The sequence below is a fragment of the Adiantum capillus-veneris genome, chromosome 30 (genome assembly GCF_014529385.1).
Source record: "Adiantum capillus-veneris isolate H3 chromosome 30, ASM1452938v2, whole genome shotgun sequence".
Classification (NCBI taxonomy): domain Eukaryota; kingdom Viridiplantae; phylum Streptophyta; class Polypodiopsida; order Polypodiales; family Pteridaceae; genus Adiantum; species Adiantum capillus-veneris.
The window spans coordinates 10,960,359-10,988,036 of NC_140960.1; the positions used below are offsets into that span (position 1 = coordinate 10,960,359).

At 42.2% G+C, this 27,678-nt stretch overlaps 1 protein-coding gene across 1 annotated transcript; it reads left to right on the forward strand.

Moving 5' to 3' along the window:
* The first annotated feature begins 3,922 nt into the window (after positions 1-3,922).
* Positions 3,923-7,182, forward strand: LOC147417535 (G-type lectin S-receptor-like serine/threonine-protein kinase SD2-5). Its single transcript, XM_086507301.1, has one exon. It carries the CDS (start codon positions 4,219-4,221, stop codon positions 7,009-7,011), a length of 2,793 nt encoding a protein of 930 aa, XP_086363427.1. The 5' UTR covers positions 3,923-4,218; the 3' UTR covers positions 7,012-7,182.
* The last annotated feature ends 20,496 nt before the right edge of the window (positions 7,183-27,678 follow it).

The window sequence follows — 27,678 nt, forward strand, 5'->3', positions numbered from 1 at the left end:
TGACATTCAGGAATAGGCACAACAAGAAGCCAGGATCAGAATATTAAAGTGGAAGGAGCGGGTAAACCTTCAGAGAAATAACCAACAGGACAATTGTATCAATTCCCCTCTAATAGCATCCATAAAAATGGAGTCTACATGGTTAGGTGGCATAGATCTACACATTATGTTGTAACTTTGATGATGGTACCACTGAGTGCGTATTAGTGGACACTGGGGCAAGAGAAGATGTTGTCAACTACTCTACCTTTATAAATTAACAAAAGAACTTCTGACACCAAATACTATGGCGTTCAAAGTGGAAAACAAAGGAACAATGAAAAACGTGGGACATGTAAATTTACCAATAACTATTGATAAAATAGTTTATCCCCATCAGTTTCATGTGGTAGAGGATACATATCTTATCGAAGCAGTTATTCTGGGAGTGCCGTGGATAAGCACCTATCAAGCCACACCAAATTGGCAGGATAATACCTTACAACTCATGCTAGATGACAAATCTTTCCCCACACCGTTTGTACAATTAGACTACATATGGGAGCCTCTCCAATCAATACTTGCTACAATCCAACGATGTTCTCAAACGGCGGTCAGGAAAATCTGGGTTAAAAAGTCCATTATGCAAACCCATCCGAAGAAATTATGGATACCCAAACAAAATGGCACTACTAGTCCACCTAAGATGCATCAACCAAAACCAACCCTCACCAAACCACCCAAGGCTTTTGTCAAGCAAACCAGGTCTATCCAAACACCCCATCGACAACCAAAAGAAGTGATTTGGATATTGAAACAAAAACAGTCTCGCTCACTGAATGACTCGAATTTGAAGTCCACATCAAAGCAATGTCAGTGGCGTCCAAAACCAAACTCTCAATCAAAAGACAATGCAATATCACACCTTCTAGATGCCACAGTCAAAGAACGAGCGCATCTTCTATAACTACTTTTGTTCGGACCACGCGGCTTTAACCTAGCCTCATCATCTAAAGCCCTTGAACTTATTTTTCAGAACCCATATCTTGCACAACACTTTGTTACCCCATGCATATCCTCAATTTGCATCATAGAGCCACAATATACGGCTATGCATGGACACTTACTTCGTACTCATGCACTTTTTCCTATGTTCATATGGGACCACTCCCTATAGGAAGGGAGGAAAACGCAACAAGATACTCATCATTTTGTATATATTATTTTCTTTTTCTTTTTCTTTTCCTTTTACAGATTTTCAGAGCTTTTTAACTCTTAGCAGGCATAATCATGATCCATATTGACACCATCTACATGCCGGGTTAAGAATATGTATGTATGAGTGATTACAATAATTTTGGCAAAATTTTGGCCAATTAATAATAATTGTATGTTTAATTTTAGCACTAAAAAGCTAAAAAGGACAAATAATCAACAAAAATTAATAAGTTGAGCCAGGAAAGTCGAAATTGACTTTTGAAAGCAAATGCCAAAACTTCAAAGCAAGGGCTTCGAACATGGCAAATATGAAAAGGTTTAGCACATGATGGATTTTGAGCCAACTTCTAAGGATCAAAACTGCAGATGAAAAGCCACTTGACGATCGAATATCAGAATAAAGAACGGATTGAACTACACGTGATATGAACAACAAGATATGATCAATGGAGGTGAGTATGAATGGGGCATTTCGGGTAGATAGGGAACATATAATCAAATGGGGAAAAATAAGTTCATTTGCATTTAGAGAGAGAGAGAGAGAGAGAGAAGCATAGAGTTTCTCGCTTTGTTTCTACCTGCTGCGACCACCTCGGTAGCTCTTACTCCACCAGATTTGACAGGTATGATCATTAACCCTACAAGAACACTTGTTTATGCTCCACATTGCAACAGCATTACCAAAACAGTAGATTAGAGCATATCAAAGTCAAAAAATTTGCAAATTGTCAGCCAATGGGGGAGTTCAAAACTTGCCCAAAACAAAACCCTTTCATCAGCAGACCCCTGATAATTGGCACAGTGGTATGCAAAAATAGTTGCAAAAGGGGTTGGAACATGGATCGTGATCCATGTTTTCCAAACCCTAAAATCAAAGAAAATTGCATAGTGGGTTTCCCATATGCTCAGGAACAACCTCCACTAATTGGAATTGCAAAATCCTTCCCAACATGGATCGCGATCCATATACCTTGATGACAAAATCAGGATATTAAAGCACTTTCAGCAATAACCCTTTCAGAGAGCTGGCGACAAAGATGGAGATCAAGGCAAGGGTACAAAAATTGAGGCAACTCATTGGGACACTAGAAAAGCAAGTGATCAACTACTAAGACGACCGTCAAAGACAGATTGCACGAGGACGTGCAATGAATAGGAAGGGGGAAATGTTTGGTGGACACAACGGAATGTCACTTAAAAGGCAGATATACACCAAACTTTGTTGTACTCAATCATTTTTTCAAAAGAAGCGGTGTAATTCTGCTAATGAGGATTATCAAATTGTAATATAATCTATCATTCTCTCTTAGTCTCTGTGAGCCTACAAACCATGTAAGTGGCCAAATGGCCATGGAAAAGATTCCTTAGCTCTTAAGTCAAAACCCTTAGTTTTGTAAAACACACTATCATTATCTTTGGAAGGAATTGGACGTCGACTGTGAGAGCTGCCTTGCTGCTACAAACTGTAATCAATCTTTCTCTTTGTCTGGTAATCAGAATTCAATTCAGAATAGCACATTGTGTTCCATGTCTTTTGCTCTTCAATCTAAGTGTAATCATTCTCAATTCTGTTGTGGTTCGCGATATCTTGTTTGTGAGCTAAATGCATTGATTTGAGGTATTAAATGGCTGTTTTTTGATGTTTTGATCTTGGAAGAGTGTTTCTATGCTTGAGGGAAACCTTTCCGTGTAGTTCTGTGTCAGTTTTCTATACATTTTTTGGGATGGATCGTGATTTATGTATCTTCTCAGATGACTACAAAACTCGGTAAGAATATGCCTTTAGGTGTTGTAATACCTCTGTTTAAGTTTCGTTGCATTCCAAATTCGTTTGGATGCCGAAAAGGCGTGATGACATAAAGCGGTGAGATTAGACATAAACTTATTTTTTGATTAGGAAGTGGTTGATTTGCTTTTGTAGAAGTATGAATAGCCCTTTAGGTTCACTCTGATGAGATTGACGATCTCATTAAGTCTCTGTGCCCCATCCTGAGTCACTTCTCTGTATATTGACATTATGTTAGTAATAAAAAGCTATGCTGCATACGTTCGTCACAACGACCCGCTAACAAGTAGAATTTAATCTCACAACCTGCCCATCATGTGAAAATGCCTTACCACTATACTTGTGCACACAAAATATGGTTTATATTGTGTAGTTTTGGTCCACGACGATCCTAGTTCACGTTGAGTTTACGAGTTCACATCAAGTTTACACCACCATAATATAATACACATAGCATACAGAGTTCATAGCTAGTTTACATGCAAGTTCACAATGAGTTCGCATTGGTCCAAGTTTATACCTAGTTTACATCAAGTTCACATTTGGGATCAATGGTTGTGATCTTCGACGACAAATTACGCCGACTTTCAACTATAGATGCCCTCTAGAGGTGTCAATTAGTGACAAGGGCACACATGCCAAAGCGCTCATATGCATGACTCATGAGTCATCATCTCATGCCAATCACGTAAAAAGGGTAAAGTTGTAAACCTGTCGCCCTCTTGTATAGGAGCATGCGTTGACTTCAATGCGTTAAAAATTGTCCATCGTGGGCGAACATGAACGTAACATCTTTTGTTTGGTTGAAAGGTCCTGTCAAGCACAAAAATAATGGTGGTGGAGAATGAGCGCGTATTGTAGGCCCGCCGTTCCCCTTCCTTCTTCTTCTTCTGGATTATGGTGTAGCCTATCCCTGCGTGCGTGTATTTCGCACTTGGATTCCAGAGAGCGGACCCACATATAACATCCACCAGGGACAGAGAGAATGCTGCATAGTTGCAATATCAATATGCTTTTTTCTCTCTTTGTAAGCTCAGATTTTGTATATTTCTCTTTCTCTCTTTTGAACATTCTTCTTCACTAAATTCACTTAGCATCGATCATTTCGCCTTTTAACAAGTAAGTGCTGCTTGTTGATTAATAGCTCTTCAGAGCACAGCTTACAGCTATTTATAACCAGCTAGCCATCATTGCTTTGAACCCGTTAGTATTGTCCGAGCCATGAAACAACGAGAATGAGATTTACAGTTGCCTTGTGTTCTCCTCGCAGCCCTCTACTGGCTTTGACGGTGGTTTTGCAAACAATTTTATACGGAACCTGTACTGCCTCTGACCCCCAGATCCCTTCGATTTCCATGCTGTACAAGCTGCCTTCTGATTTCAATGTTACATGCGGGCAGCACACCACAATCGGCAGCGCTCAAGTTTCCAATGATTCCACTCGCTTCACACCTATACTTGTCAGCAAGGAAAGCAGGTTTGCATGGGGATTGCTTGCCTCCAACAGCGATGAAAGCCTCAACTCCCATACGTGCTCCCTTTCTGTAGTTTGTTACAGCTGCAAGGCCTACTATCTGGCATGGAGTGCTTGTTGTAATGATCAAGGTCAGATATTTTCAAGTGGTGATATACTCAAATTGGGTGAGCATAGAGACTTACAACTGTTGGATAGTGGAGGTCTAGTTATATGGTCTAGCAATGCCATGCATGTAGACAGCATTGAGCTTCTAGAAACAGGGAACCTCCTCCTTTTGGGCACCCAAAACACAATCATATGGCAGAGCTTCAATTATCCCAGCAACATCTTGCTGCCAGGGCAGACCCTTACACCAGGAATGCGCTTAACTGCTGGTAACTACTATGCTTCCATGGAACCAGGAGGCCTGGCTTTATACGTGAAGGTATTACAGACTCCCCTCCCATACTTGGTTCTTAACTCAACATGGGGCTTGTCGGATATTCAGGCGATCACAGAGTCCGCTTGCCATGGGTTGACCCTCGTCTATGCAGCTGATGGCAGCTCACTGATGATGGAAATGAACATGGGGAGCCATGGATCCCCATGCTACAACTCCTCTGCAAGAAACACTATTACGAGGTTCAATCGAACAGTGAGCACAAACTTGAATGGCTTTAAGTACTTAAGCCTCAGTTACAATGGTGGGTTGCAAACATATGCGAATGATAAGGTTGAATTCTCATGGTTCAATCAAGGGGATGATAACGAAGGTAGGGGCTACTGTAATCTTCCTGGTCACTGTGGAGATTTTGGAATTTGCGACCCAGGTGGACAGTGCAGATGCCCACATAGCTTGGTGAATGGGACACTTGATTACATGGCGGCCACCGATTACAGTGTTGAGGAGCCAGAAATTGATGATTGCCCTCAGATTCAAGCAGCCAATTGCAGTGTAATTGGGGCTAGTTACAAGGTGCTCAAGCTTCAAGATTTAGATTACTTTGCACATAGGTATATACCTTCCACTGGAAAGTATTTCTCGATGGAAACTTGTGTTGATTCTTGCATGAAAAATTGCTCATGCTTGATTGCGTTCTACAACAATCTATCACTGGACTGCCATCATTACAGCACTGCACTCTCGATGCAAAGGACAACTTATGGGGGTAATTATGTCGTTTTTATCAAGATGCTTTTGCCTTCTGATAATACAGAGAATCAGCTGCAACCTCCCACATCATTTCCTAATCACAGGCTCAATTTCATAGCCATAGCCATCATCTTTGGCGTGAGCTTGATAGTTTGCTTGACAGTGTTTCTTTGGGTTTATAAGCACTATGGGAGCTGGAATGATGGGAATAATGCACAAGAAGGAAGAGTTCAAAGGACAGAGGATGATGTGTTTTTGGGCTCATTATCAGGACTACCCCCAAGATACACATTCAAGGAAATGCAACAGATTACAAACGGTTTCACTGTGAGATTAGGGCAAGGAAGCTTTGGATGTGTGTACGGAGGAACTCTTAATGATGGCAGCAAGATTGCGGTAAAGAGATTGGAGGGCACGAGACAAGGCAACAAGGAGTTCAGGGCTGAGGTGGCATCATTGGCAGGGATAAGCCATGTAAATCTAGTGAGGCTAAGAGGTTTCTGTGCAGAACAAGCACAGAGAATGCTGATCTATGAGTTCATGACAAATGGGTCCTTGGATAGATGGTTAGCTAGAGGTGAGGATGAAGGTGGGGGGAGTGCTTATGGAGCTGGAGCTGGCCTGGATTGGCGGCAACGCCTCAAGATAGCTGCTGATGCTGCACGGGGATTGGCATATTTGCATGGCGAGTCTAGAGAGAGGATCTTTCACTTGGATATCAAACCTCAAAACATATTACTGGATGATAAGTTTGTGGCCAAGCTGTCAGATTTTGGGCTCTCTAAGCAATTAGACAGGGCTAGAAGCCGGACAATGACATCGATGCGAGGGACACCGGGCTATTTAGCGCCTGAATGGCTCCTCCAAACTGCAGTCTCCGACAAGAGCGATGTCTATAGCTTTGGAATGGTCCTCTTGGAGCTGGTGTCAGGCCGCCGAAACGTGGACTACTCAGGTCTGAACCCAGATCAATGGTTTTGGCCAGCCTGGGTGGTCAACAAGGCGGTATCTGGGCTCTGGCCAGACATCCGAACCGAACTCCTCTCAAGAGGTTGGCCTCTTCTCATTCTTAACGAAGGAGAGAAGGCCATCAAAGTGGCACTGTGGTGTCTCCAAGAGGACCCCAAGTCCAGACCCACCATGTCCACAGTCTTGCTCATGCTTGAAGGCCTTGTCCACGTTGCCGACCCACCCCTTAATATGCGTCTCACTCTTGAGACTCAAGCTCGCCTTCTTGCAAGCTTACACCCAGACCATTGCTCCTCGCCTCAAATTAGTCCCTCTGCGCCTCTGCTACTTACCGGCTGCTTCTCCAACGTCCCATGGAGTTTTGCCACTGGCACCCGCATACCCTCCTCTGCCCCCCTTCATATGTCATCCCCTCATATGCCTTGCCTTAAACAATCCTTGAGCATCTAGGATTGCATACATGTAGGTGTAAAAGTAACCTATTATTTTATTGAGTGTGGACTTCTTTCCACTTACCTCTATTCTCAAACTCCTTACACCTAATTCTCATATGGACCCCTTCCACCTATGTAAGTCTCAACAAGGTGTTCTTTCTCCATTCCAAGTGCCATCTATTGTCATTGCTCTATTTCTATCTTGCACTCTCTTATGTTTTGATATTAACATATTAATTAACAGTGATATTTATCACATTTAAGTTAATCTCTAAGTTCTCACATGATATCAGAGCAATAGAACTTAAGATTAGTTTTTTTTAAAATTAGCGCTAAGAGCATTCTATCCTCTCTATCCCACACTCGAAGCCTCACTCTCCATTCTTTTCAAAGAATCCGGAACCTCAAAAGATGGCCGAGTTAGCTTCTTCATCTTCCACATCCACCTACAAGCCCTGCTACATTATCGACAAACTTAACGACACAAACTATCAAGTGTGGGAGATTCAGATGGAACTCTACCTCACGCAGTTGCAACTTTGGGACGTCACGTCAGGAGTCGAAGAGCAACCTGACCACCCCGAAGACCCTGACACAAAGATTCAACATACTTCATCGATACCTATAATACTTGGCATAGTAGAAACAATAGTGACAAGATGGAGCTCATTCTCCATTGCCAAGATCGGCAAGTCCAAATGGTGAAAAAGCTAACTACTGCTAGTGCCATTTGGAAGTTCTTCGAGAAGAACTATGAGCACACTGACCTCGTCTACCAAGTTTCCCTGATCAAGAAATTGGTAAACACTACCATGCAAGAGGGTCAGTCATCCTCTAAGTTTTTGGACACATGGTAAATATTTCTAGATGAAGTACTTATCTCAGGGCTTGCCATCCCTGAAGAGCTTCAAAGTATGCTCTTATTGGCTTCTTTACCTGCATCATGGAGAGCCTTTATTTATCACTACACAAGCCACCACGGCTAACTTGTAGCTACAAAATCTTGTAGCCAAGATCCATCAGGAGGAAACGCTTTGTGACCACACTAGCAGCTCGCAGAAGTCCATAGCACTTGTCACTATGACGAGAAACTCACGCCCTTACAACGGCAAGAAGCCTCAACATTCGAGCCCTCCTCGACAACATAATAATTCTAGAAGAAAGTCGCAATTTCAAAGCCACCACAATCACTAAAATTCAAAGCAATGCGCCAAGTGTCATCGCTTTGGACACCTCACAAAGGACTGTTGGCAACCACGCAATCAAGGTAATCGTCCTATCTCTCACCCTAATCTATATCCTTCTTACCCTCAAGGGGGGACACGCCATGGCCAGCCATCTCCTTTTATTTATGGTCAAGCTCATTATGCTAACATATCTACTTATGATAGCCCATCTTATCCTTTGCAACTATATGCCACAACTATAGCTACTTCATATCCCAGTATCTGGCTACTTGATACGGGTGCCACCCATCATATGACATATCACCTACACTGGCTATCCAACATCACTTATCTAGAACACCCTCTAGAAGTATGCCTCGGTGATAACAACATCCAGCTCGCCAAGCCTATGGAGATGGATGGTCAGTATGTCACACTTTTGGTCCCCAAAATTGGGCGTCTTCATCCATTGGGTGACTCATCGCCTGCACATGCATCTGCATCATCCATATAAGGGGGAAAGCATGTATAGGTGTCCTGGAAAGTAATGTCAAGGACGTTGCTTTTTTGCGCTTAAAAGTGGGTGTTCTAAAAGTGCTTCAAATCTCAAAAAGAATATCACTCTCCTAAGGTACGTCAATTAAGTCTCCTAACGTAACGTACCACAATTAATGAGACTAAATGTAATTTACTGTTGAACGCTGGGCCGCTTCTTTCCCGCTTCAACCTGTCTGAGCTTTCTTTGTCTCTGAGATCTCTGTTGGAGTTCTATCTAGCTCCACTCTGTCTCTCTCTCACAGAGCTCTTGCTGAGCTTTCTGTATCGCTCAGCCCCCTCTCTCTCTCTCTCTCTCTCTCTCTCTCTCTCTCTCTCTCTCTCTCTCTCTCTCTCTCTCTCTATCTTTCTCTCTCTAAGCATGGCTCCTCTTGTGTTTGAGCTCACGCTCATCTCTCTCTCTCTCTCTCTCTCTCTCTCTCTCTCTCTCTCTCTCTCTTAGCACTCTTTCTCTCTCTCTCACGAACTCTATCTCTATAGGTTCCTCTTCTACTTGATGATTCTTGAGGTATGTAAACACTTATTATGTTTTGTTAGTATCTTGCTAATTAGTGCAAGAAGTGCCATGTATTAATTAAAAGTATAGCGTGTAGTTATGATTTGTATTGTATTTCTTGTAGAGCAATCCTTTGAAAGTACTGCAACAATGGAGCACAGTGAAGAACTGTCTATCAGCTATCGTCATTGAGTAGAGAAGCTCAACTTCAACGCAAAAAATTAATGAGGGAATATTGGGCTGCTCAGAAACGAAAGCAGCGTTAGGCAACAGTCAACTTTGTGACAGAAAGCAATACAGGGGAGATGGATGAAAGAAAGAAACGAAGGATATGTCAATCTATGGTACAACACTTTGATACATTAACCGTGGGAATGGATGCAAGTGGTAGGAAGGAAATCTTTTATGAACTTCTTCAACATCCTTGCTTCCTTACTATGCAGAGTAAATCCAAAGAGTTGGAAGCAATTATGCTGAGAAACATCCGCAACACTTTGAATCATGGGAAGGTCCCAAGATCTTCAGACGAGTTTTTTGTGAAGAAATCAGCAATGATGATGTTGGTGAATGGTGGAAGCAAGGAGCAAAACACTGACATGAGCATACCGCAAGTTGCCAAGCTTATGGGGATCCACAAAAGAAACGTATATTCAGCCAAACATCACTTAATACTGTCAAGTGAATCCGATGGTTCGTTCCCTGCATCTGCGTGTCATAGAGATGATGCACGGAGAACTCACATCACTCAAACTGTTAAAGACATAGTCTTTCAATTTTGGACGGATGAGACGAGGGTGTCCCCCAACAAGAAATATGTTTGCAGTAAGAGACTAGCTAGATGTTCATATGTAAAGCATCCAATCCACCTTCTTGAGGAGCCTCAGGTAATTGATATATTTTTTTAGCACTTTTTATTGGTGCTACAACTCATATTCCTGCTACAACATTATGTTTCTATACCACTTTTTATTGGTGCTACAACTCATTACTGCCATAACATTATGTTTCTATACTTCTTTTTATTAGTGCTACAGCTTGTTTTGGTGTTTTGCACCACTTTCTAGTGGTGCTACAACATTAAAAAGTGGTGAAACATTACTATACTGGTCTCTAATTGTATCTGAACCACTTCTAAAATTTGATCAATAGTTCTAAATGTTTTTGAAGCACTTTTACTTGTGTTTCCACACCACTTTTTAGTGTCTTTGAACCAGTTTTTAATGTTTTGCAGCAGTTTTTAATGTTTAAGAAACATTTTTTACTAGAAATGCACCAACGCTTCACCGTAAACCCTACAAAGTGGTGTTCACCCACTAAAAAGTCTTGTTTACCCAATGCTAACAGACGTGTTTTACAAACTCGTAGGGGTGTTACAAGTGCAAACGTTTTTGGTGGTGCAGCTCACTTTTTCCAAGTGATGTAGCAACTTTTAGTCATGGTGTAACAGTTATAGTAGTGCCATAGACTTTTTACTGCTGCTGCACGAATGGTGCCCACCACCTTATGATGGTAACCAAAACCATATTAGTGGAGTTTGAACACATTTTGTTAGTAAACACTTACAAGTGCTGTCACACCACAATGAAGCGGTGGACACAACACTTACACGTATAAAAACCACTTTCACGTGGTGTCTGACCGCATTCAAGTGGTGAGAAGCCACTTTCATGTGCTAAGTCACTACGTCAGTCCATCACTCCATGCAAGTGGTCTCCCAAGTGGTGTGACACCACTTTCAAGTAGTAACTAAAACCTTATCATTGCAATCAAGTGGAAAGTTCCCGCTTTAAAGTGGTTAGACACCGCATTCAAGTGACAAGAAAACGTGTTAAAGTGGTGACTGCCCACTTTGAACTAGTTTCTCACCACTCTCAAGTGGTCATCAAGTGGTGAGACACCACTTTCATGTGCAAAGTACTACGTTAGTCATCACTCCATGCAAGTGGTGAGACACCACTTTCAAGTGGCCGAACACCGCATTCCAATGACTTGAATCCGCGTTCAAGTGGTGATTGCCCACTTTGAACTAGTTTCTCACCATTCTGAAGTGGTCGTCAAGTGGTGAGATACCACTTTCAAGTGATAGCTTAAACCTGGTCAGTGCAATCAAGCAGCAAGCTCCCTCTTTCAAGTGGCCAGACACTGCATTCAAGTGACCAGAATCATCATTCAAGTGGTGACTGCCCACTTTGAAGTAGTCGCTCACTAATTTCAAGTGGTCATCAAGTGGTGAGACACCACTTTCATGTGCTAAGTCACTACGTCAGTCATCACTCCATGCAAGTGATGAGGCACCACTCCCAAGTGGCAAGACACCACTTTCAAGTGGTATCTAAAACCTTGTCACTGCAATCAAGCGGCAAGTTCCCGCTTTCAGGTGGCCAGAAACCGCATCCAAGTGACCAGAATCCGCGTTCAAGTGGTGACTGCCCACTTTGAAGTAGTTGCTCACCACTCTCAAGTGGTCATGAAGCACTTTTCAAGTGGTCATGAACCACTCTCAAGTGGTCATGAAGCACTTTTCACAAGAGCTCCTCCACTTCCAAGTTGTGTTGGACCACTATCTAGTTCTGATGCTGGTATGTCGCCTAGTATTTTGTCCCTCCCAGCTACTTTTTAAGTGCTAGATTTTAATTGGTGACTGGCCACTTTGAACTAGTCGCTCACCACTCTAAAGTGGTCATCAAACACTTTTCACAAGAGCTCCTCCACTTTCAAGTTGTGTTGGACTACTATCTAGTGCTAATGCTGGTCTGTCGCCTAGTATTTTGTCCCTCCCAGCTACTTTTTAAGTGCTAGTTCTGAACTTCCCCAGAACTTTCATGTCCTTACTCGCCACTTTTTAATCGTTGCCCACCATATTCAAGCAGTGCACACCATTTTTTATTGGCGGTTCATCACCGTCAAGTGGTTTGAATTCACTTTTAAGTCGTGCCAAACCACTTTTTAGTAACGCTGAATGCGGTTTCTCACCACTATTAAGTTGTCCTCACACAACCTCTTAATATTCCACCTTTTTGTATGGTTACTAGTTTCTACACTAATTTGTATTTGTGGTGCATTATTTTCACAGGTAAAACAATACTACTGAATGTATCATTACTAGTTTTTAATGATATAGAATCACTTTTTAATGTTTTGAAACAATTTCACCAGTTTTGAATGCTAAGTTTATTTTTAACATTTGTATACATGTATATTGCAGGTGGAGCTTTATTTAAGATTCAAGACAAAGTATGCAGATATTCAGATTTCGCAACGTTGCTTCGAGTCTATGAAACCGTTCTTTGTCCGAAAATTGAGGGATCGCTACACCTGCTGTTGTATTGTGCATGTACAAATGATTTTCCTTAAAGAGGCAGTAAATCACATGCGGACTCGAAGTTTTGATCTTCATGGTTCTTGCTGCATGTGCAGCTGCCCTATATGCCTTCATCATGATGAAGTTGTCAACCATGGATGTCTTGCATACAAAAATGCAAGTATGAGCACCACTTCACTGTTGGAGTCTATACTCTGCCCTATACTTGCAGAACATAGTTTCCATAGCTACCAATGCTTAATGGGAACATGCAATGCATGCGGTGTAGGTAATATTCAGATCTGTCCAAGAGAAGAAGTTGAGCAGAGTAAGCAAGTATCTGTGAAGTTTTTTGAAAATATAGTGGGTGCCACTGGATTAAACAATGAAGCTAGAAAGAGCATTGTGAAAGACATTGTCCACAAGAAAATGCTGCCTAGAGAACTTTTGCGAGTGTACCAAGACCACTTGAAGAAGTATGTCACTCACAATTTTATATTTAGGTGGCAAGCACAACAGTTCAAGGACTGCATTTCTTTGTTTCCAGATGATGTGGTTGTCTCCGTCGTTGACTTTGCAGAGAACTACTCCTTCAAGGACAAAAATGAGATCCAATCAATGCATTGGTACACTAAGCAGGTCACTATCTTTGTCATGATTACTTATTTCCGCATCGCATCAGGTGCAATAAAGAAGACCATGCACTTTTTTGTCTCAGATGATAAACAACATGACACCTTATTTGTGCAGCATGCTTTTCTCTTACATGCTCAATGGTTGAGAGATCAAGGGCTAAGCTTTAAAAACATTGGGTTTGGTCAGATGGCGTAGCTTCACAATTTAAAGCAAAGCGACCGTTTTACTTTGTTGCTAGATATTGGAGCCTTACTAGCATGGAAATGAATTGGAATTTTTTTTGCTCAGGACATGGAAAGGGGGAACATGATGGGGCCGGGGCTGTCATTAAAAGGGCTCTAACTCATGAGCAATTGAAGCAAAATAGCGTGCGGTTGACTTGTGCAGTTGAAGTTGTCTCTTTTTTGAGAATGCATCTCAGTACTGGAGCAACTACTATGTATGACAAGCAAAAGAGGGAGGTCAGTAGGGTGTTCTGGGAGGTCAAGTTAGGTGATGTTCAGCGATCCCATCAATGGGACTGCAAACCATTGAAGGGCTCAAGAGCAATGCACTGTGTGAATGGGTATTCTGAGAACAACACTTGTGCATTGCGATCAAAACGGTTGTCATGCTTTTCTTTTCCTTGTAGGCTTGGCCATTGGAGAAACTGTATGAACAGATCACATGTGGAGACGTGGCAATATCACACTTTGGAGCCACTTGCTAATGATTCCCAGTCATACGGAGACTCAGACGATGAGGAGTTCCATGGTGCCACTTATGCAGGTCATTATGACTCCTTAAGCGATGCTCTCACACCTAGAGACAATTTTGTTGTCACTTCTGAAGAGAATAATGAGGAGGCTGTTGACTTCTACATTTTGAAGTGTGTAGTAGCTAAGGGCCTAACAACTAACGAGCAAATTGATGCATGGGGCAACAAGGTAGAGAAGAATACTTATATGGTCACGGGCCATTGGTATAAATCCCTACAAGCAAACTTGTATGAGCTGTGGGATAACAAGCCAGTAGTTTTCATATATTCCCACTTGATAAGGGCAATAAAGTTCCCTATGGAGCCTGTAGTTCTCGATGGCATAGGAGAAGTGTTCTAACTTTCCAATGAAAACCATGAGGCAATATACAATAGCATGCCCTTTGAATTGTAAATCAAATCTGATTTTATATCATCTAGTGAAAGATTGAACAAGATGGAATTGGTGTAAACGTACGATGGAATTGACATGTTGGTTTTTGAGAATGCTTCACCACTCCCCCCTCCCTCCCCAAACATCACCACTAAAAAGTGTTGCAGTTTCAGAAAAGCTCAATAAAAATTTACCACTTTTTAGTGGTACTAAAGTGGTTAGCACCACTAAAAAGTGGTTTAGCCCCACTAAAAAGTGGTTAATAATGCTTCACCACTCCCCCCAAAAATCACCATTAAATGGTGTAGCAGTTCCAGAAAAACTGTTGCAATAACATAATAAAAATTTAACCACGTTTTAGGGGTTTAGCACCACTAAAAAGTGGTTCTGAGACATTCAGAAGTGTAGAGACATGTATAGTGCAGAGACAGTAAAGTGCCAGAACTTCTGTATATTACAAAAAGTATATTACAACAATTATCCAGAAACGTCTACATATCCACCAAGAATGTACAATATATAACGTTTCTGGCACTTCTGGATGTACAATCTCATTCATCTCCATTTATAACAAAGTGCTCAAAGACTAGACTCGGAAGTTCATCTTTGGGATTGCTGATGGGGTTTGCCTTTGTATACTCCAGGGTATTGGGGGTTAGTGCCCATCTTCACAGCCATGGCAACAGTGTGCGCGTGAGGTAATCAGGGTCTTGTTCTTCATCAAGAGGATCAAAGGTGGGTGGACATATACAGCTGTCCCAGACATTGCGCAGATTTTTATATCTGGAGTCATCTACCAGCAATGTCCGAGAGGAGTCGTATTCTAGAAACTTGTTCCAAACATGGTAAAGGGGCTTCAAAGACACAGGTTCACCTGCAAGGTCTCTTGGAGCTCCAGCAATCTCTTCAAAATACGACCACTTTTCTCATTGCCAGTTTGAGAAGAGATCCCTAAAGCAATAAGTCCTATGTTCCCATATGTCTGGCCAACATGTACTGAGGATATGCTCAATGTTAGCAGCATTACAAGTGCTCCAAATCGTTGCATCTGCTATTTTCCTCAAATCCCAAACAAATTGCTCAACATCTCTACGGTAGTAGATCCACAACTTCTCGTCCACTCTTTTTAGTTTAACTCTGTGGGAAGCTGGACGTGGAGGGTGTTTAAGTTTTCCAGTCTTTGGATCACGTTTGGTTACATCTCATTTCACGAATAGTCCATCAAGATCAAGGATGATGAGCTTTTTGATCTTGCAGAAATTCGAAACAAGATATCCCCATCCAGGGAAGTTTGGTGAAATCTCCTCAATTTCGGGGCAAACTGCTGGTTCCTGGTCTTCCTCTACTTTATCTGGTGTTACATCTGCATCCTGCTCTGCATCTTGCTTAGCTGTTATGTCTTCAACCTTCTCATCTGGTTCTTGAACATCTCCAATCCAGCTAAGTTCTGCCATAGACAAGTAGCATGCCTTAAAAACCTCAATCAGACTGACATATTAACCTTTTCAAAATACACTTGAAAAGTATACTTTCCAGGCTATTGATTTCCATTTCATTAATTTCCTGAACTTCTATGGCAACAGTCCACTTGGCAGGAGATACTGGAGAGAAAAAATAAGCTCTACTTGAAGATGCTCATGATGATGTCGGAAAGAACAATACGAGTACAATAAATAGACAGTCAATGAACAATATGAGTACAATAAATAGACAATCAATGAGCAATAAACAACTAGTGAACGAAAAATAAAGCCGTCGTTTCATTATCATCAAAATGAGGGTACAAAGACAAAATTACAAAGAGGCTACAAAGCACAAAAGGTTAATAGGGGCTACAGAAGTTTCTTGCGGGACTTTGGTTTGGGAGGTTTAAGGTTGGGTGCTTGGAGGTTAGTCTTTTTCCGAGCAGATGAAGGCTCCTTGGATTTTTTACCTCCTGGAGTAGGCTCTAGAGGCTCGGATGCAACCTTAGCTTTTTTCTTTGGTGTGGCGCGCCCTTCAGTGTTGCTCCTCTTTTTCCTACGCCCCAAAATCTCTGCACAAACCTGTGAAATAAGAAGTTCTGAGTCCTCATCAGACAAGTTCACTGTTGTATCCTTTTCAATTGGCTTCTCAAATGATTTTTCAGCGTCCTCTACGTCCTTGTTCATTGCAGGTTCTGGCTTCAGAGGCACCTCGACTGACTCCTTGGATGCGTCACCTTGAGCTCCCACTACATCTGCTCTTTTTTCAGCCCTTTTTTTTGCCTTTTGTTGGTCCGGAGTGTCTTCACCTGCTTGTTTCTGGGATGCATTCTTATCCCCGCACCCACCACACATGCTATCAATATTGGGCTTGCGTGATGACCCAGCTTGGGAGTGTGCTACATAAAAGACAATGTAATAATACTCAATATTAAGTTATGTGAACATTCAAAGAGAAGAATGTTTCACAGAATATTACCAATTCCATCAACAAGAGATCCAAAGATGCCTTCCATGGGATCTTTCTCTACAATTACATGGAGAAAAGAAACAAAATGGTCAAGAAATGAATCTACAATCAACTTCATATCATAAGGTATAAAAACATCGATTACCTGTACCAACATGCTCATCCATGTTTGCCTCTCCAGGTGCCAGCAGCTTCAAAGAATCTTTTAAAGGTTTCCTCACATCCATGAAATAGACACTGGCCGGCAGACTTACAGGCAGTTACAAAACAAAGTGGGTGATACGGATGTTGACACCGGAGCATGTAGACACCGGTAACAACAGTCTGCATGATAGACATCCCACAAGCAACACAATCACCTAACTGCACATAGCTATTGTCCGATCCCAAATGAACAGGTGGCCTGATAGGAAGGATAGGCATTCTTGACTTGAACAAATTAATAATCGTTTCCACAAATTGAAGATGCCCTGTCGCCACTTCTACTTCCCATAACAAAGTGTCATGCTGACCCTGTAAAAAAATAGCACTGCGTACTTTATAAAACAGTATAAGTGTTTGTGCATTACTTTCAAGATTCTTCATCACTTTATGTGGTACCACTTAAGAGTGTTATATAAACACATTTAAGTGGTCTTTTACCATATAAAATGGTCTCTAACCATTTTTTCCTAATTAGAGTTTAACCACTTTTAAGTAATATCAACTACTACTAGGTGAATCAATCAAGCTTACATACTTGTAACTGTGCTGCCTCTTCACCTAGGTTATCGAGGTTGTGCACTTCAATATCAAGTCCCATGTCTTTGAGAGCCTCCTTTCTGATTTGAATCAAGGTCTCAAGCTTTGCCATTGCTTCCTCGTTTGGTACAAGCCCAGCCTTATGCAACTTGAGTTCCTCCATATCCTTGTTCATTCTCTCTACGATCTTGGCGGCGCCTCGCATCAAACCAACCTTGTCATAATAATCAATATCTAATTCTCCTAAATGATTTTCTCATATTAAACTGATCATTTAATGTGGGGAAGTGCCAAGGAGAAAAAGCTAGAATATTGGTTAAGCTAGCAGACCGGCCACAGTAGGGATCCAAAGGAGGGAAAATAGGGATCCAAAGGGGGGGCCATCTGCAAAAGAGCCATGTGAAACAATGGGCCAAAAAGACCCTAAGGTTCAGCCCATTAAGACTTCCAAAATTCTAAGGTTCCAAAATTCAAAGGTTGTGTCCAAAGGTCAACCCTAGGGAAAATTGGATGCTTAGTGTGTGCCCTAAAAGTCTTTGCACATCCCTACATGGGAGGGGGCGAGCCCCAAAGGTAGGAGATGAGAGAGAAAGCCACACACACACACACACAGGCTCCCTTTACACAAAGGGAATGAGGGACACATGTCAGCTCCCTAGGCCAGATGCCCACAAGGTGTGCCCAATTCCAATAGAATGTAACATTTAATGGCCTAAAATCTTATGTGTAGCGGAAATTAGCATGAACATAGTGGGCATTTCATTAGAATAGATTCCTAATGAGAATTACAAGAGTGCTTGGGTGGAGAGAGCAACAAAAAGCATAACACCTAGTTAGATAGCATCGACAATACTTTCAAAAGAGAGAGATATTAAGCTATTGACAACAGTTGAGGACCGGATTTGCATGGAGCCGGTCCCCCCTCCAAAAGGCTTTGTATTATGGTTTCTCCCATCAAGAGAGACATTGTACAATACAATTCTTTGTGTTCCTTCAAGACTAGCTAGTGCAATGAAGATGGAAGCTTCATACACCAAGCAAAACACTTAATCAAACACAACTTGAATTATCCCCGTTCTCAGACCCAAGACCTCACACACCTTCGAAGATGGTGAGAGCTAGCAGGGTATGAGAGTAGATTGAGAGGAAAAAGAAGTATCTTACGAGAAAGATGTACATCTCCTCACATAATCACTCATATTAGCATAGCTTAGCTTAGTAATTAGCTTGGTAGAGAAGATGAGCATGCATCGAAGCTTGGCTCTTGGTTGGATTTGCATCCACATGCCAAGAGAGTGTTGATGTAGGCTTCTATCTCACAAGCTTGGAGTAGGTGATGAGCTCTCCATTAAAGCTTGGGAGGAGATAGAGTATTCTTCCTTCACACATGGTCAAGTGTGAGTGTGTGTGTGTCAATGCCAAGCAAAAATCAGCCCCCCCTCTCTCTTGGGCGAGCCCTAGCTGCTAAATAGGTCTGGCTTTTGCCTCATTGGACCTCCCCAGGTCAAGCCAATAGGAATTAAGCAGCATAAGTGATAGCCTTCTGACATGTGTCCCCCTTTCCCCTTTTGTGAGAGCTTCAGGTAATTAAATAATTAAACTAAACTCTCATTGGACCCCTTTGCCTCCTGGCCAATAGGAATCAGGCAAGCCATGGGGCTCCTGAATGCTCATTGGACCCCTTGGGAGACTGCCCAATAGTCTTCTAGGAGACTTAATTCTCATTGGTTTCTTTTATTAAATGTTTTTAAATTAATTAAACTAGATTTACTCTAGCTTAATTCTCATTGGTCCACTTCAAGGGTCTTCCAATAGGAATTGGGCACACCTTGTGGGCATCTGGCCTAGGGAGCTGACATGTGTCCCTCATTCCCTTTGTGTAAAGGGAGCCTGTGTGTGTGTGTGTGGCTTTCTCTCTCATCTCCTACCTTTGGGGCTCGCCCCCTCCCATGTAGGGATGTGCAAAGACTTTTAGGGCACACACTAAGCATCCAATTTTCCCTAGGGTTGACCTTTGGACACAACCTTTGAATTTTGGAACCTTAGAATTTTGGAAGTCTTAATGGGCTGAACCTTAGGGTCTTTTTGGCCCATTGTTTCACATGGCTCTTTTGCAGATGGCCCCCCCTTTGGATCCCTATTTTCCCTCCTTTGGATCCCTACTGTGGCCGGTCTGCTAGCTTAACCAATATTCTAGCTTTTTCTCCTTGGCACTTCCCCACATTAAATGATCAGTTTAATATGAGAAAATCATTTAGGAGAATTAGATATTGATTATTATGACATTACCTCTCTCTTGAAATCATAGTCGTCCTCGACTATGGTGTAGAGAAGATAAAGCATATGCATGAGTCCTTTTCTTAGCGGGTAGAGGATCCCTATGTTACCCTACGACATCATTCCATAATGGATGACTAGTCCATTTGGCGCTTGAGAGCCTGAGGCTGCCGCAAGCATGTCTACACATTAGTCCTATCAGTCTTCCATAGTAGAGTGACAAGCTCTACTTGGTGTTTGGGAGACGTCGTCTCCGCAAACTTGATCTAAGCATGCATACTACTTCATTTTTGTGCACAAATAAAGAAAAAGAGAGTCTTATAAGACAAAAATTTTTGTTCATTTTTAACATTTTGTACATTTGCTTACTCTTGGGAAGCATTGTAAGCATTGACAAGGTTTAGGTTATCCTTTAATTGTATGCCTTGCATCCATCTAGCATCTTCAAAAGGATAATTCTTAAACTTAATAAGATATCGTCGGATAGTCTCACCGCCTCTTAATACCTTGTCTTCATGTCGGAGAATGGACTCGGGCTGCAGCACCTCCTCGTGGTCCTCGATCTCCGGTGGGTCTTCAATAGTTGGTTCTTGAGGTGGCTCTCCTTTGTAAGGCTTTAAGAGTCTCACATGAAAAGCATTGTGTATGAGCCAATGATTGGGAAACTTAAGTTGATAGGCCATCTCATTGATTGGCCTAAGAATCTGGAAGGGACCATAGTACCTTTTTGCTAGTTTAGCATAGTACTTTTGGTGGCCCGTAGGATTCTTGCCCGTCGTGTGCCTTAATCGAGCCTTGGGAAACTTTAACAAGACCCAATCGTTTTCTTTAAAGGCTTGGGCTCTTCTGTGCTTGTCAGCAGCAGCCTTTTGCCTTTGCTGTGAGATAGAGATAGCATCCTTAATCTTTTGGAAAGATTCTTGTAGGTCTCGGCTATACTCATCTGCAGCGAAGATCTTCCCATGTACCTTAAGTAGCAAGGGACTTTTTGATCTTCCCTCAATTACCTCGAAAGGTGCTTTTCCTGTGGAAGTATGTACAGTGTTATTGTAAGCATACTCTACTAAAGGTAAGTACTTCTCCCATTGGGATCTTTGATCTACTTCCGTTACATAGGCTTTTAGTAGATCAAGAATGGTTAGGTTAGCTATTTCACTTTGGCCATCAGTTTGTGGATGATAGGCCGAAGAGAAGTTTAGCCTTGTTCCTAAATTCTCAAAGAGACCCTTCCAGAAATTACTGGTCATTCTAGGATCTCTATCCGACACTATGGACATTGGCAAGCCATGGTACTTGAAAATTTGTGAAATGAAGAGGGTTGCCATTTGATGGGCTTTGATAGTCTTTTTGACAGGTATAAAATGAGCTTGTTTACTGAACCTGTCTACTATCGTCCATATTCCCGTATTCCCATGGATAGACTTAGGCAATCCAAAGATAAAATCCATGGATATGCTCTCCCAAGGTGAATTAGGGATTGGCAAGGGTTGAAGCAATCCAAGTTGCTTCCCTCTATCAAATTTTGTCTTTTGACATACCACACATTTGGAAACATACTCGTGTATGTTCACTCTCATGGTAGGCCAATAGAAATATGTTTCAATTCCCTTTAGGGTAGACTGAATCCCTCTATGCCCCGCATATGGGGGAGCATGAGATTCATACATTACTTTCTCACGTAGTGAGTTAGTAACGCATAGTCTATTGCCATAGAGAAGATAACCATCTTGTAAAGTAAATGGTTCTTCTTTCTTCCCTAATGCAAGGGCTGAAATCACATCTCTAAAATCGGGATCAATAGCATACTCATCTATCATTGAAGATAGATCATTGTGAGTTGCTATGGAAACCGCATTCACTCTCGGTCGTCTTGAGAGTGCATCGGCTACTTGATTATGCTTGCCAGCAATGTGAGCAATATGAAAATGAAATTGCGAAAGGAAATTTGCCCACCTCATTTGTTTGTCGGAGAGCTTGGTCTGCGTCATGAAGTACTTAAGACTTTGGTGATCCGTTCGCAGAATGAAAGGAGTCCCCAATAAATAGTGCTTCCATGAGTCTAAGGCATGTAGAACTGCAAGGAGTTCTTTTTCGTATATGCCTAGAGCTTGCTCAACAGGGTCGAGCCTTTGACTCTCATAGCCTATGGCGTGCCCTTCTTGGAGCAAAACAGCCCCAAGGCAATCACCACAAGCATCACATTAGACCTCAAATGGTTTTGAGAGATTCGGTAGTGTAAGCACAGGTTGAGAGATAAGCTTTTCTTTAAGCTTTTCGAAAGCATTGTTCTCCTTAGCAGACCACGTATACCTAACATTTTTCTTTGTTAGGTCATGTAATGGTCCCGCAATTTGTGAGAACTTTTCTATGAAGCGTCTATAGTATGCACACATACCTATAAAGCTTCTTAGTTCATGAAGATTCCTTGGTTTAGGCCATCCTTTTATTACCTCTAACTTAGATGGATCCATTTCGATTCCATCTTGAGAGATAATGTGACCTAAATATTGAATCTCTTGCAAGAAAAATTCACTTTTCTTTCGATTAACATAAAGTTTATTCTCTCTTAAAACTTGAAATATTACCTGGAGGTGTTGCTTGTGTTCCTCCAATGAATTAGAGTAGATGATAATATCATCAAAGAACACTCCAGTGAAGGTTCGATGAGGCCTGAACAGCTTCTCCATCAAGCGGTTGAATGTGGCTGGTGCATTAGTCAAGCCAAAAGGCATGACAATGTATTCGTAAAGACCAAATGTAGTACGAAATGCGGTCTTTACAATGTCTTGATCAACTATCCTTATCTGATGATAGCCACTTTTTAGGTCAATCCTACTGAAGTAGGTCGATCCTTGTAGCTTATCAAATAGGTCTTCTACCCGTGGAACGGGAAACCTATTCTTGATAGTGATCCTATTTAGTGCTCTATAGTCGACACACATACGATATGTGCCGTCTTTCTTTTGCACTAATAGCACAGGTGAGCAAAATGGAGATGAGCTAGGCCTAACCATGCCCTTCTCAACTAACTCATGCACTTGCCGCATAATCTCCTCTTGTTGAGCTTGAGAAACTCTATAAGGAGGTTTGTTAGGCGGTGAACTTCCTGGAAGAAGTTCAATTGCATGGTCGTCATTACCTCGTTTAGGAGGTAGCTCACAAGGGATGTCGTCAATAAAGACATCTTGAAACCCCTTGAGAAAATTGGATAACTCTAATTCCTTTTGGTTGCTTTTATTTTCTTTTGCTAAAGCATTAGGTTCATTTTGAGAATCTTTAACAAAAATCATGTACACGGAAATAGAGCTCTTTATTGACTTGTTGAAAGCTGGTGTATGTACAATGGGGATGGTGTTACCCATCTCCTTAGCATCTATATACATGTCCTTTTCCCTGAACTTAAAGGAGATTCTCCTTTCAGGAAATTTAACATGGGCAGCCAGGCGGTCAAACCATGGTGCCCCTAGGATTACATCCTCATGCTTGAGAGGAGAGATAAAGAAGTCCTCTTTGTCCACATAGCCTTGGACATGAAGCCTCAATTTCCCGATTAAGGGAGTGACTGAAGCTTCTTGCCCCTTGAAGGCACTGTCTGCGGGTAGGATATCTCCCATCTCGTAGGATTGTATGCCTAGCTTGGTGGCTAACTCCATAGATATGAAATTGTGAGTAGAACCAGGGTCAAAGAGAATAAAAGCATCATGTTCTCTTACCTTTCCCCAAGCATGGCATAGAGGAGATCCTTTGTGGTGAGTTTGATGAATCTCCTCCTCTTGGATTTCAACCAAAGAAGCTCTAGGAGGATCTTGGCGGTTGTTCTTTTGGGGACAAGCGCGGTACGCATGCCCTTGTTCGCCGCACTTGAAACACCGGTTATCTTTATGATAACGCTCAAGCTCTTCAGGAGAGAGTTTATTCTTTCCTTTGTAAACTCCCTTCTCTTTAGCTTTGTTGGAATTGCCCTTAGGAGACTTTTGGACATTGTCCTTCCCCTTAGGCTCATTGGAACCCTTGTTTTCCGGGGGCTTATTATTTCTTTTACCCCCCGTTTGGAAATTGATTCGCGAGGCCACCATAGTATGGTGTATTACCGCCGATATGGTACGTGGCCTTTGGGAGTTGACATACTCCGCCATTTCTTCGGTTAAGCCCGCACAAAATTGTTGCTTTTGCTCTCCAAAATCCAAATTTTTGAAGACAGTGGCTTTGAGTTGTAGGTCCCAAAACTTGTCTACATATTTGTGGATTGGGAGAGAGCTTTAAGCTTCGCCATTCGGTGAGTACTTTGTCTTTGGCATCGGTGGCCAAAAACTGCTTCATAATGGAAGCTCTTAAAGCCTTCCATGTTCGTGGAGCTTCACCGTTGGCTCGTAGGCTAGACCACCATTGTCTGGTGGACTTTTGAAAGTGCATAGCTACATGGCGTAGCTTAGAGGACTCTGTGAAGCCCTCATCTCCAAACGCCGCATCGAATTGTTGGATAAAGGCCAAAACTTTGTCTGTAGCACCGAAGGTGCCATCATAGGTAAGGAAAGAGATGCTCTTCCCTCCCTCTTTGAATTTCTTCAGCTTGGACGACCTCTTCCATGCGGCATAGGATTTCCTATGGCCTCTTCTTTTTGATGGTTCAAAAGTTGCACCATCACTTTCTTCAGAAGATGAAGAATTTGAAGAAGGTGGAGAAGAGGGTGACCTCTTTCTCGCCTTTTTCTTGTCTTGATCTTTGTCGTCTTCACGATAGCTTTCATAAGAGGAAGAGGATGAAGAAGATGGAGAAGAGGGTGTCCTCTTTCTCGCCTTTTTCTTCTCTTGCTTTTTATCATCCCTCTTTGAATTATGGCGTGGAGAAGAGTGTGATGGTCTTCTCCGCTTTGGTGGTGATGGAGAGCGTTTAGCCCGCCGTCTTCGTGGAGCCATCTCCGCCGAGGTGGCGGGAGACTCGCTTCTTTCTCGTTCCTTCGGTGGAGGCTCTTGAGTTCTCCTTTGGGGAGGAGATGCATCATCAAGAAGTAAGTTCTTGAGCCCTTCATATGGATTCTCTTCTTCTTCCCGAATCGGAGAGAGACCTCTTTTGGTAGTCTCACAAGGAGGCTTCCTAGGTGTTCTCTCGTCATGGTGATGAGCTTGGAGAATCCCGTGAGCACGGAGCTGCCGTTGCACTTCACTTTGGAGAGATGGATTGCCCATGGCTTGTTGAAGCCTAGAAACAAGATAGTTAACAAGCATTGAAGCATCATTAGTAGCTTGCTCATGAGCAAAATCAAAGTTATCAACATTAATTTCACTCTCTTTACTATTGTCAGCCATTCTAACAACTTTTAGGTGTAAACTTTTTAGGTGTACTTTGGCACTTCAAGCCCTAGTTGCTACTCCTCTTTACCCCTTTAGAAAAAGCACTCAAGCTACTGTACCCGCGGCTCGAATACCATTAATTGCAAGGAATAGAAGAGAGGGTCTTTCGACACCAAGACAGCACCGGCTCCTGTCAAGCTTCTAATAGCTCAATAGTGGTTAAGCCATAGGCGCCATAGGCAAGCCCCGTAGGACTCCACTATTAAGACCATAGCTCTCGACGGTGATGCCCCGTTAACTGCACAAAGGCAGGCGCACTGCAAGGCTGAAAAATCCCTATTCTACTTACTCACAGGCAATTAATAATACCAACCATTTGTAGCTAGCTTGAGGACCTCCCTTCTTGAGCAAGAAAAGAGAAACCTTGAGCTCTGATAGCAATGTAACATTTAATGGCCTAAAATCTTATGTGTAGCGGAAATTAGCATGAACATAGTGGGCATTTCATTAGAATAGATTCCTAATGAGAATTACAAGAGTGCTTGGGTGGAGAGAGCAACAAAAAGCATAACACCTAGTTAGATAGCATCGACAATACTTTCAAAAGAGAGAGATATTAAGCTATTGACAACAGTTGAGGACCGGATTTGCATGGAGCCGGTCCCCCCTCCAAAAGGCTTTGTATTATGGTTTCTCCCATCAAGAGAGACATTGTACAATACAATTCTTTGTGTTCCTTCAAGACTAGCTAGTGCAATGAAGATGGAAGCTTCATACACCAAGCAAAACACTTAATCAAACACAACTTGAATTATCCCCGTTCTCAGACCCAAGACCTCACACACCTTCGAAGATGGTGAGAGCTAGCAGGGTATGAGAGTAGATTGAGAGGAAAAAGAAGTATCTTACGAGAAAGATGTACATCTCCTCACATAATCACTCATATTAACATAGCTTAGCTTAGTAATTAGCTTGGTAGAGAAGATGAGCATGCATCGAAGCTTGGCTCTTGGTTGGATTTGCATCCACATGCCAAGAGAGTGTTGATGTAGGCTTCTATCTCACAAGCTTGGAGTAGGTGATGAGCTCTCCATTAAAGCTTGGGAGGAGATAGAGTATTCTTCCTTCACACATGGTCAAGTGTGAGTGTGTGTGTGTCAATGCCAAGCAAAAATCAGCCCCCCCTCTCTCTTGGGCGAGCCCTAGCTGCTAAATAGGTCTGGCTTTTGCCTCATTGGACCTCCCCAGGTCAAGCCAATAGGAATTAAGCAGCATAAGTGATAGCCTTCTGACATGTGTCCCCCTTTCCCCTTTTGTGAGAGCTTCAGGTAATTAAATAATTAAACTAAACTCTCATTGGACCCCTTTGCCTCCTGGCCAATAGGAATCAGGCAAGCCATGGGGCTCCTGAATGCTCATTGGACCCCTTGGGAGACTGCCCAATAGTCTTCTAGGAGACTTAATTCTCATTGGTTTCTTTTATTAAATGTTTTTAAATTAATTAAACTAGATTTACTCTAGCTTAATTCTCATTGGTCCACTTCAAGGGTCTTCCAATAGGAATTGGGCACACCTTGTGGGCATCTGGCCTAGGGAGCTGACATGTGTCCCTCATTCCCTTTGTGTAAAGGGAGCCTGTGTGTGTGTGTGTGGCTTTCTCTCTCATCTCCTACCTTTGGGGCTCGCCCCCTCCCATGTAGGGATGTGCAAAGACTTTTAGGGCACACACTAAGCATCCAATTTTCCCTAGGGTTGACCTTTGGACACAACCTTTGAATTTTGGAACCTTAGCATTTTGGAAGTCTTAATGGGTTGAACCTTAGGGTCTTTTTGGCCCATTGTTTCACATGGCTCTTTTGCAGATGGCCCCCCCTTTGGATCCCTATTTTCCCTCCTTTGGATCCCTACTGTGGCCGGTCTGCTAGCTTAACCAATATTCTAGCTTTTTCTCCTTGGCACTTCCCCACATTAAATGATCAGTTTAATATGAGAAAATCATTTAGGAGAATTAGATATTGATTATTATGACATTACCTGCTCATCTCTCTTTGTCTTTGATTGATCTAAAGCAATTTTTATTGCTTCGAGACATTGCTGCTTCTCTTTTAACTTTTCAGCAGCATTAGCCTTCATGTTAGAAATAGCTGCTACATCAGCCGTTGACGCAGAAAATGTAGTCGAGGCAACATTTGACATTCCAAATGTTCCCATCGAGCCAAAGGCCCGCTTCTTTAGAAATTCCTCCTTAGCCTACCCTGAAAATGGATGTCCACCTGAGTATGTCTGCCAGTCAAAGCCTGTGCCAGTACTGTCAGTGTAATTAGGCATATTTTCTGCATTAAATTTCCACTCGCTTCCAAGACATGGGCCGTTTGTGGACCTCCATTTCTCCAATTTCCTATTTAAAGTTTTTTGTTGACGTAACATTTTGATAACACCTTCAGCATACACAGCCCATGCAACTAAACCTTCAGAATCTTCAGCGGCCTTGCACTTCTGCCAAGTAAATCCATGTGTAAAATGCACACCTACCTCGTTGTTTGGGGGAGCTCCCTGATATACTTTGTGGTATAGCAGGAGACATTCTTCATACATTTCAGGCCTCAGCCCCTTTAAATGCATCTTCTCCTTTTGGTGGCGCTTGTAAAGCCATACA

Bases quoted from the DNA above. Each gene is read 5' to 3' on its own strand.
- LOC147417535 (XM_086507301.1), top strand. From the start codon at position 4,219: ATGAGATTTACAGTTGCCTTGTGTTCTCCTCGCAGCCCTCTACTGGCT.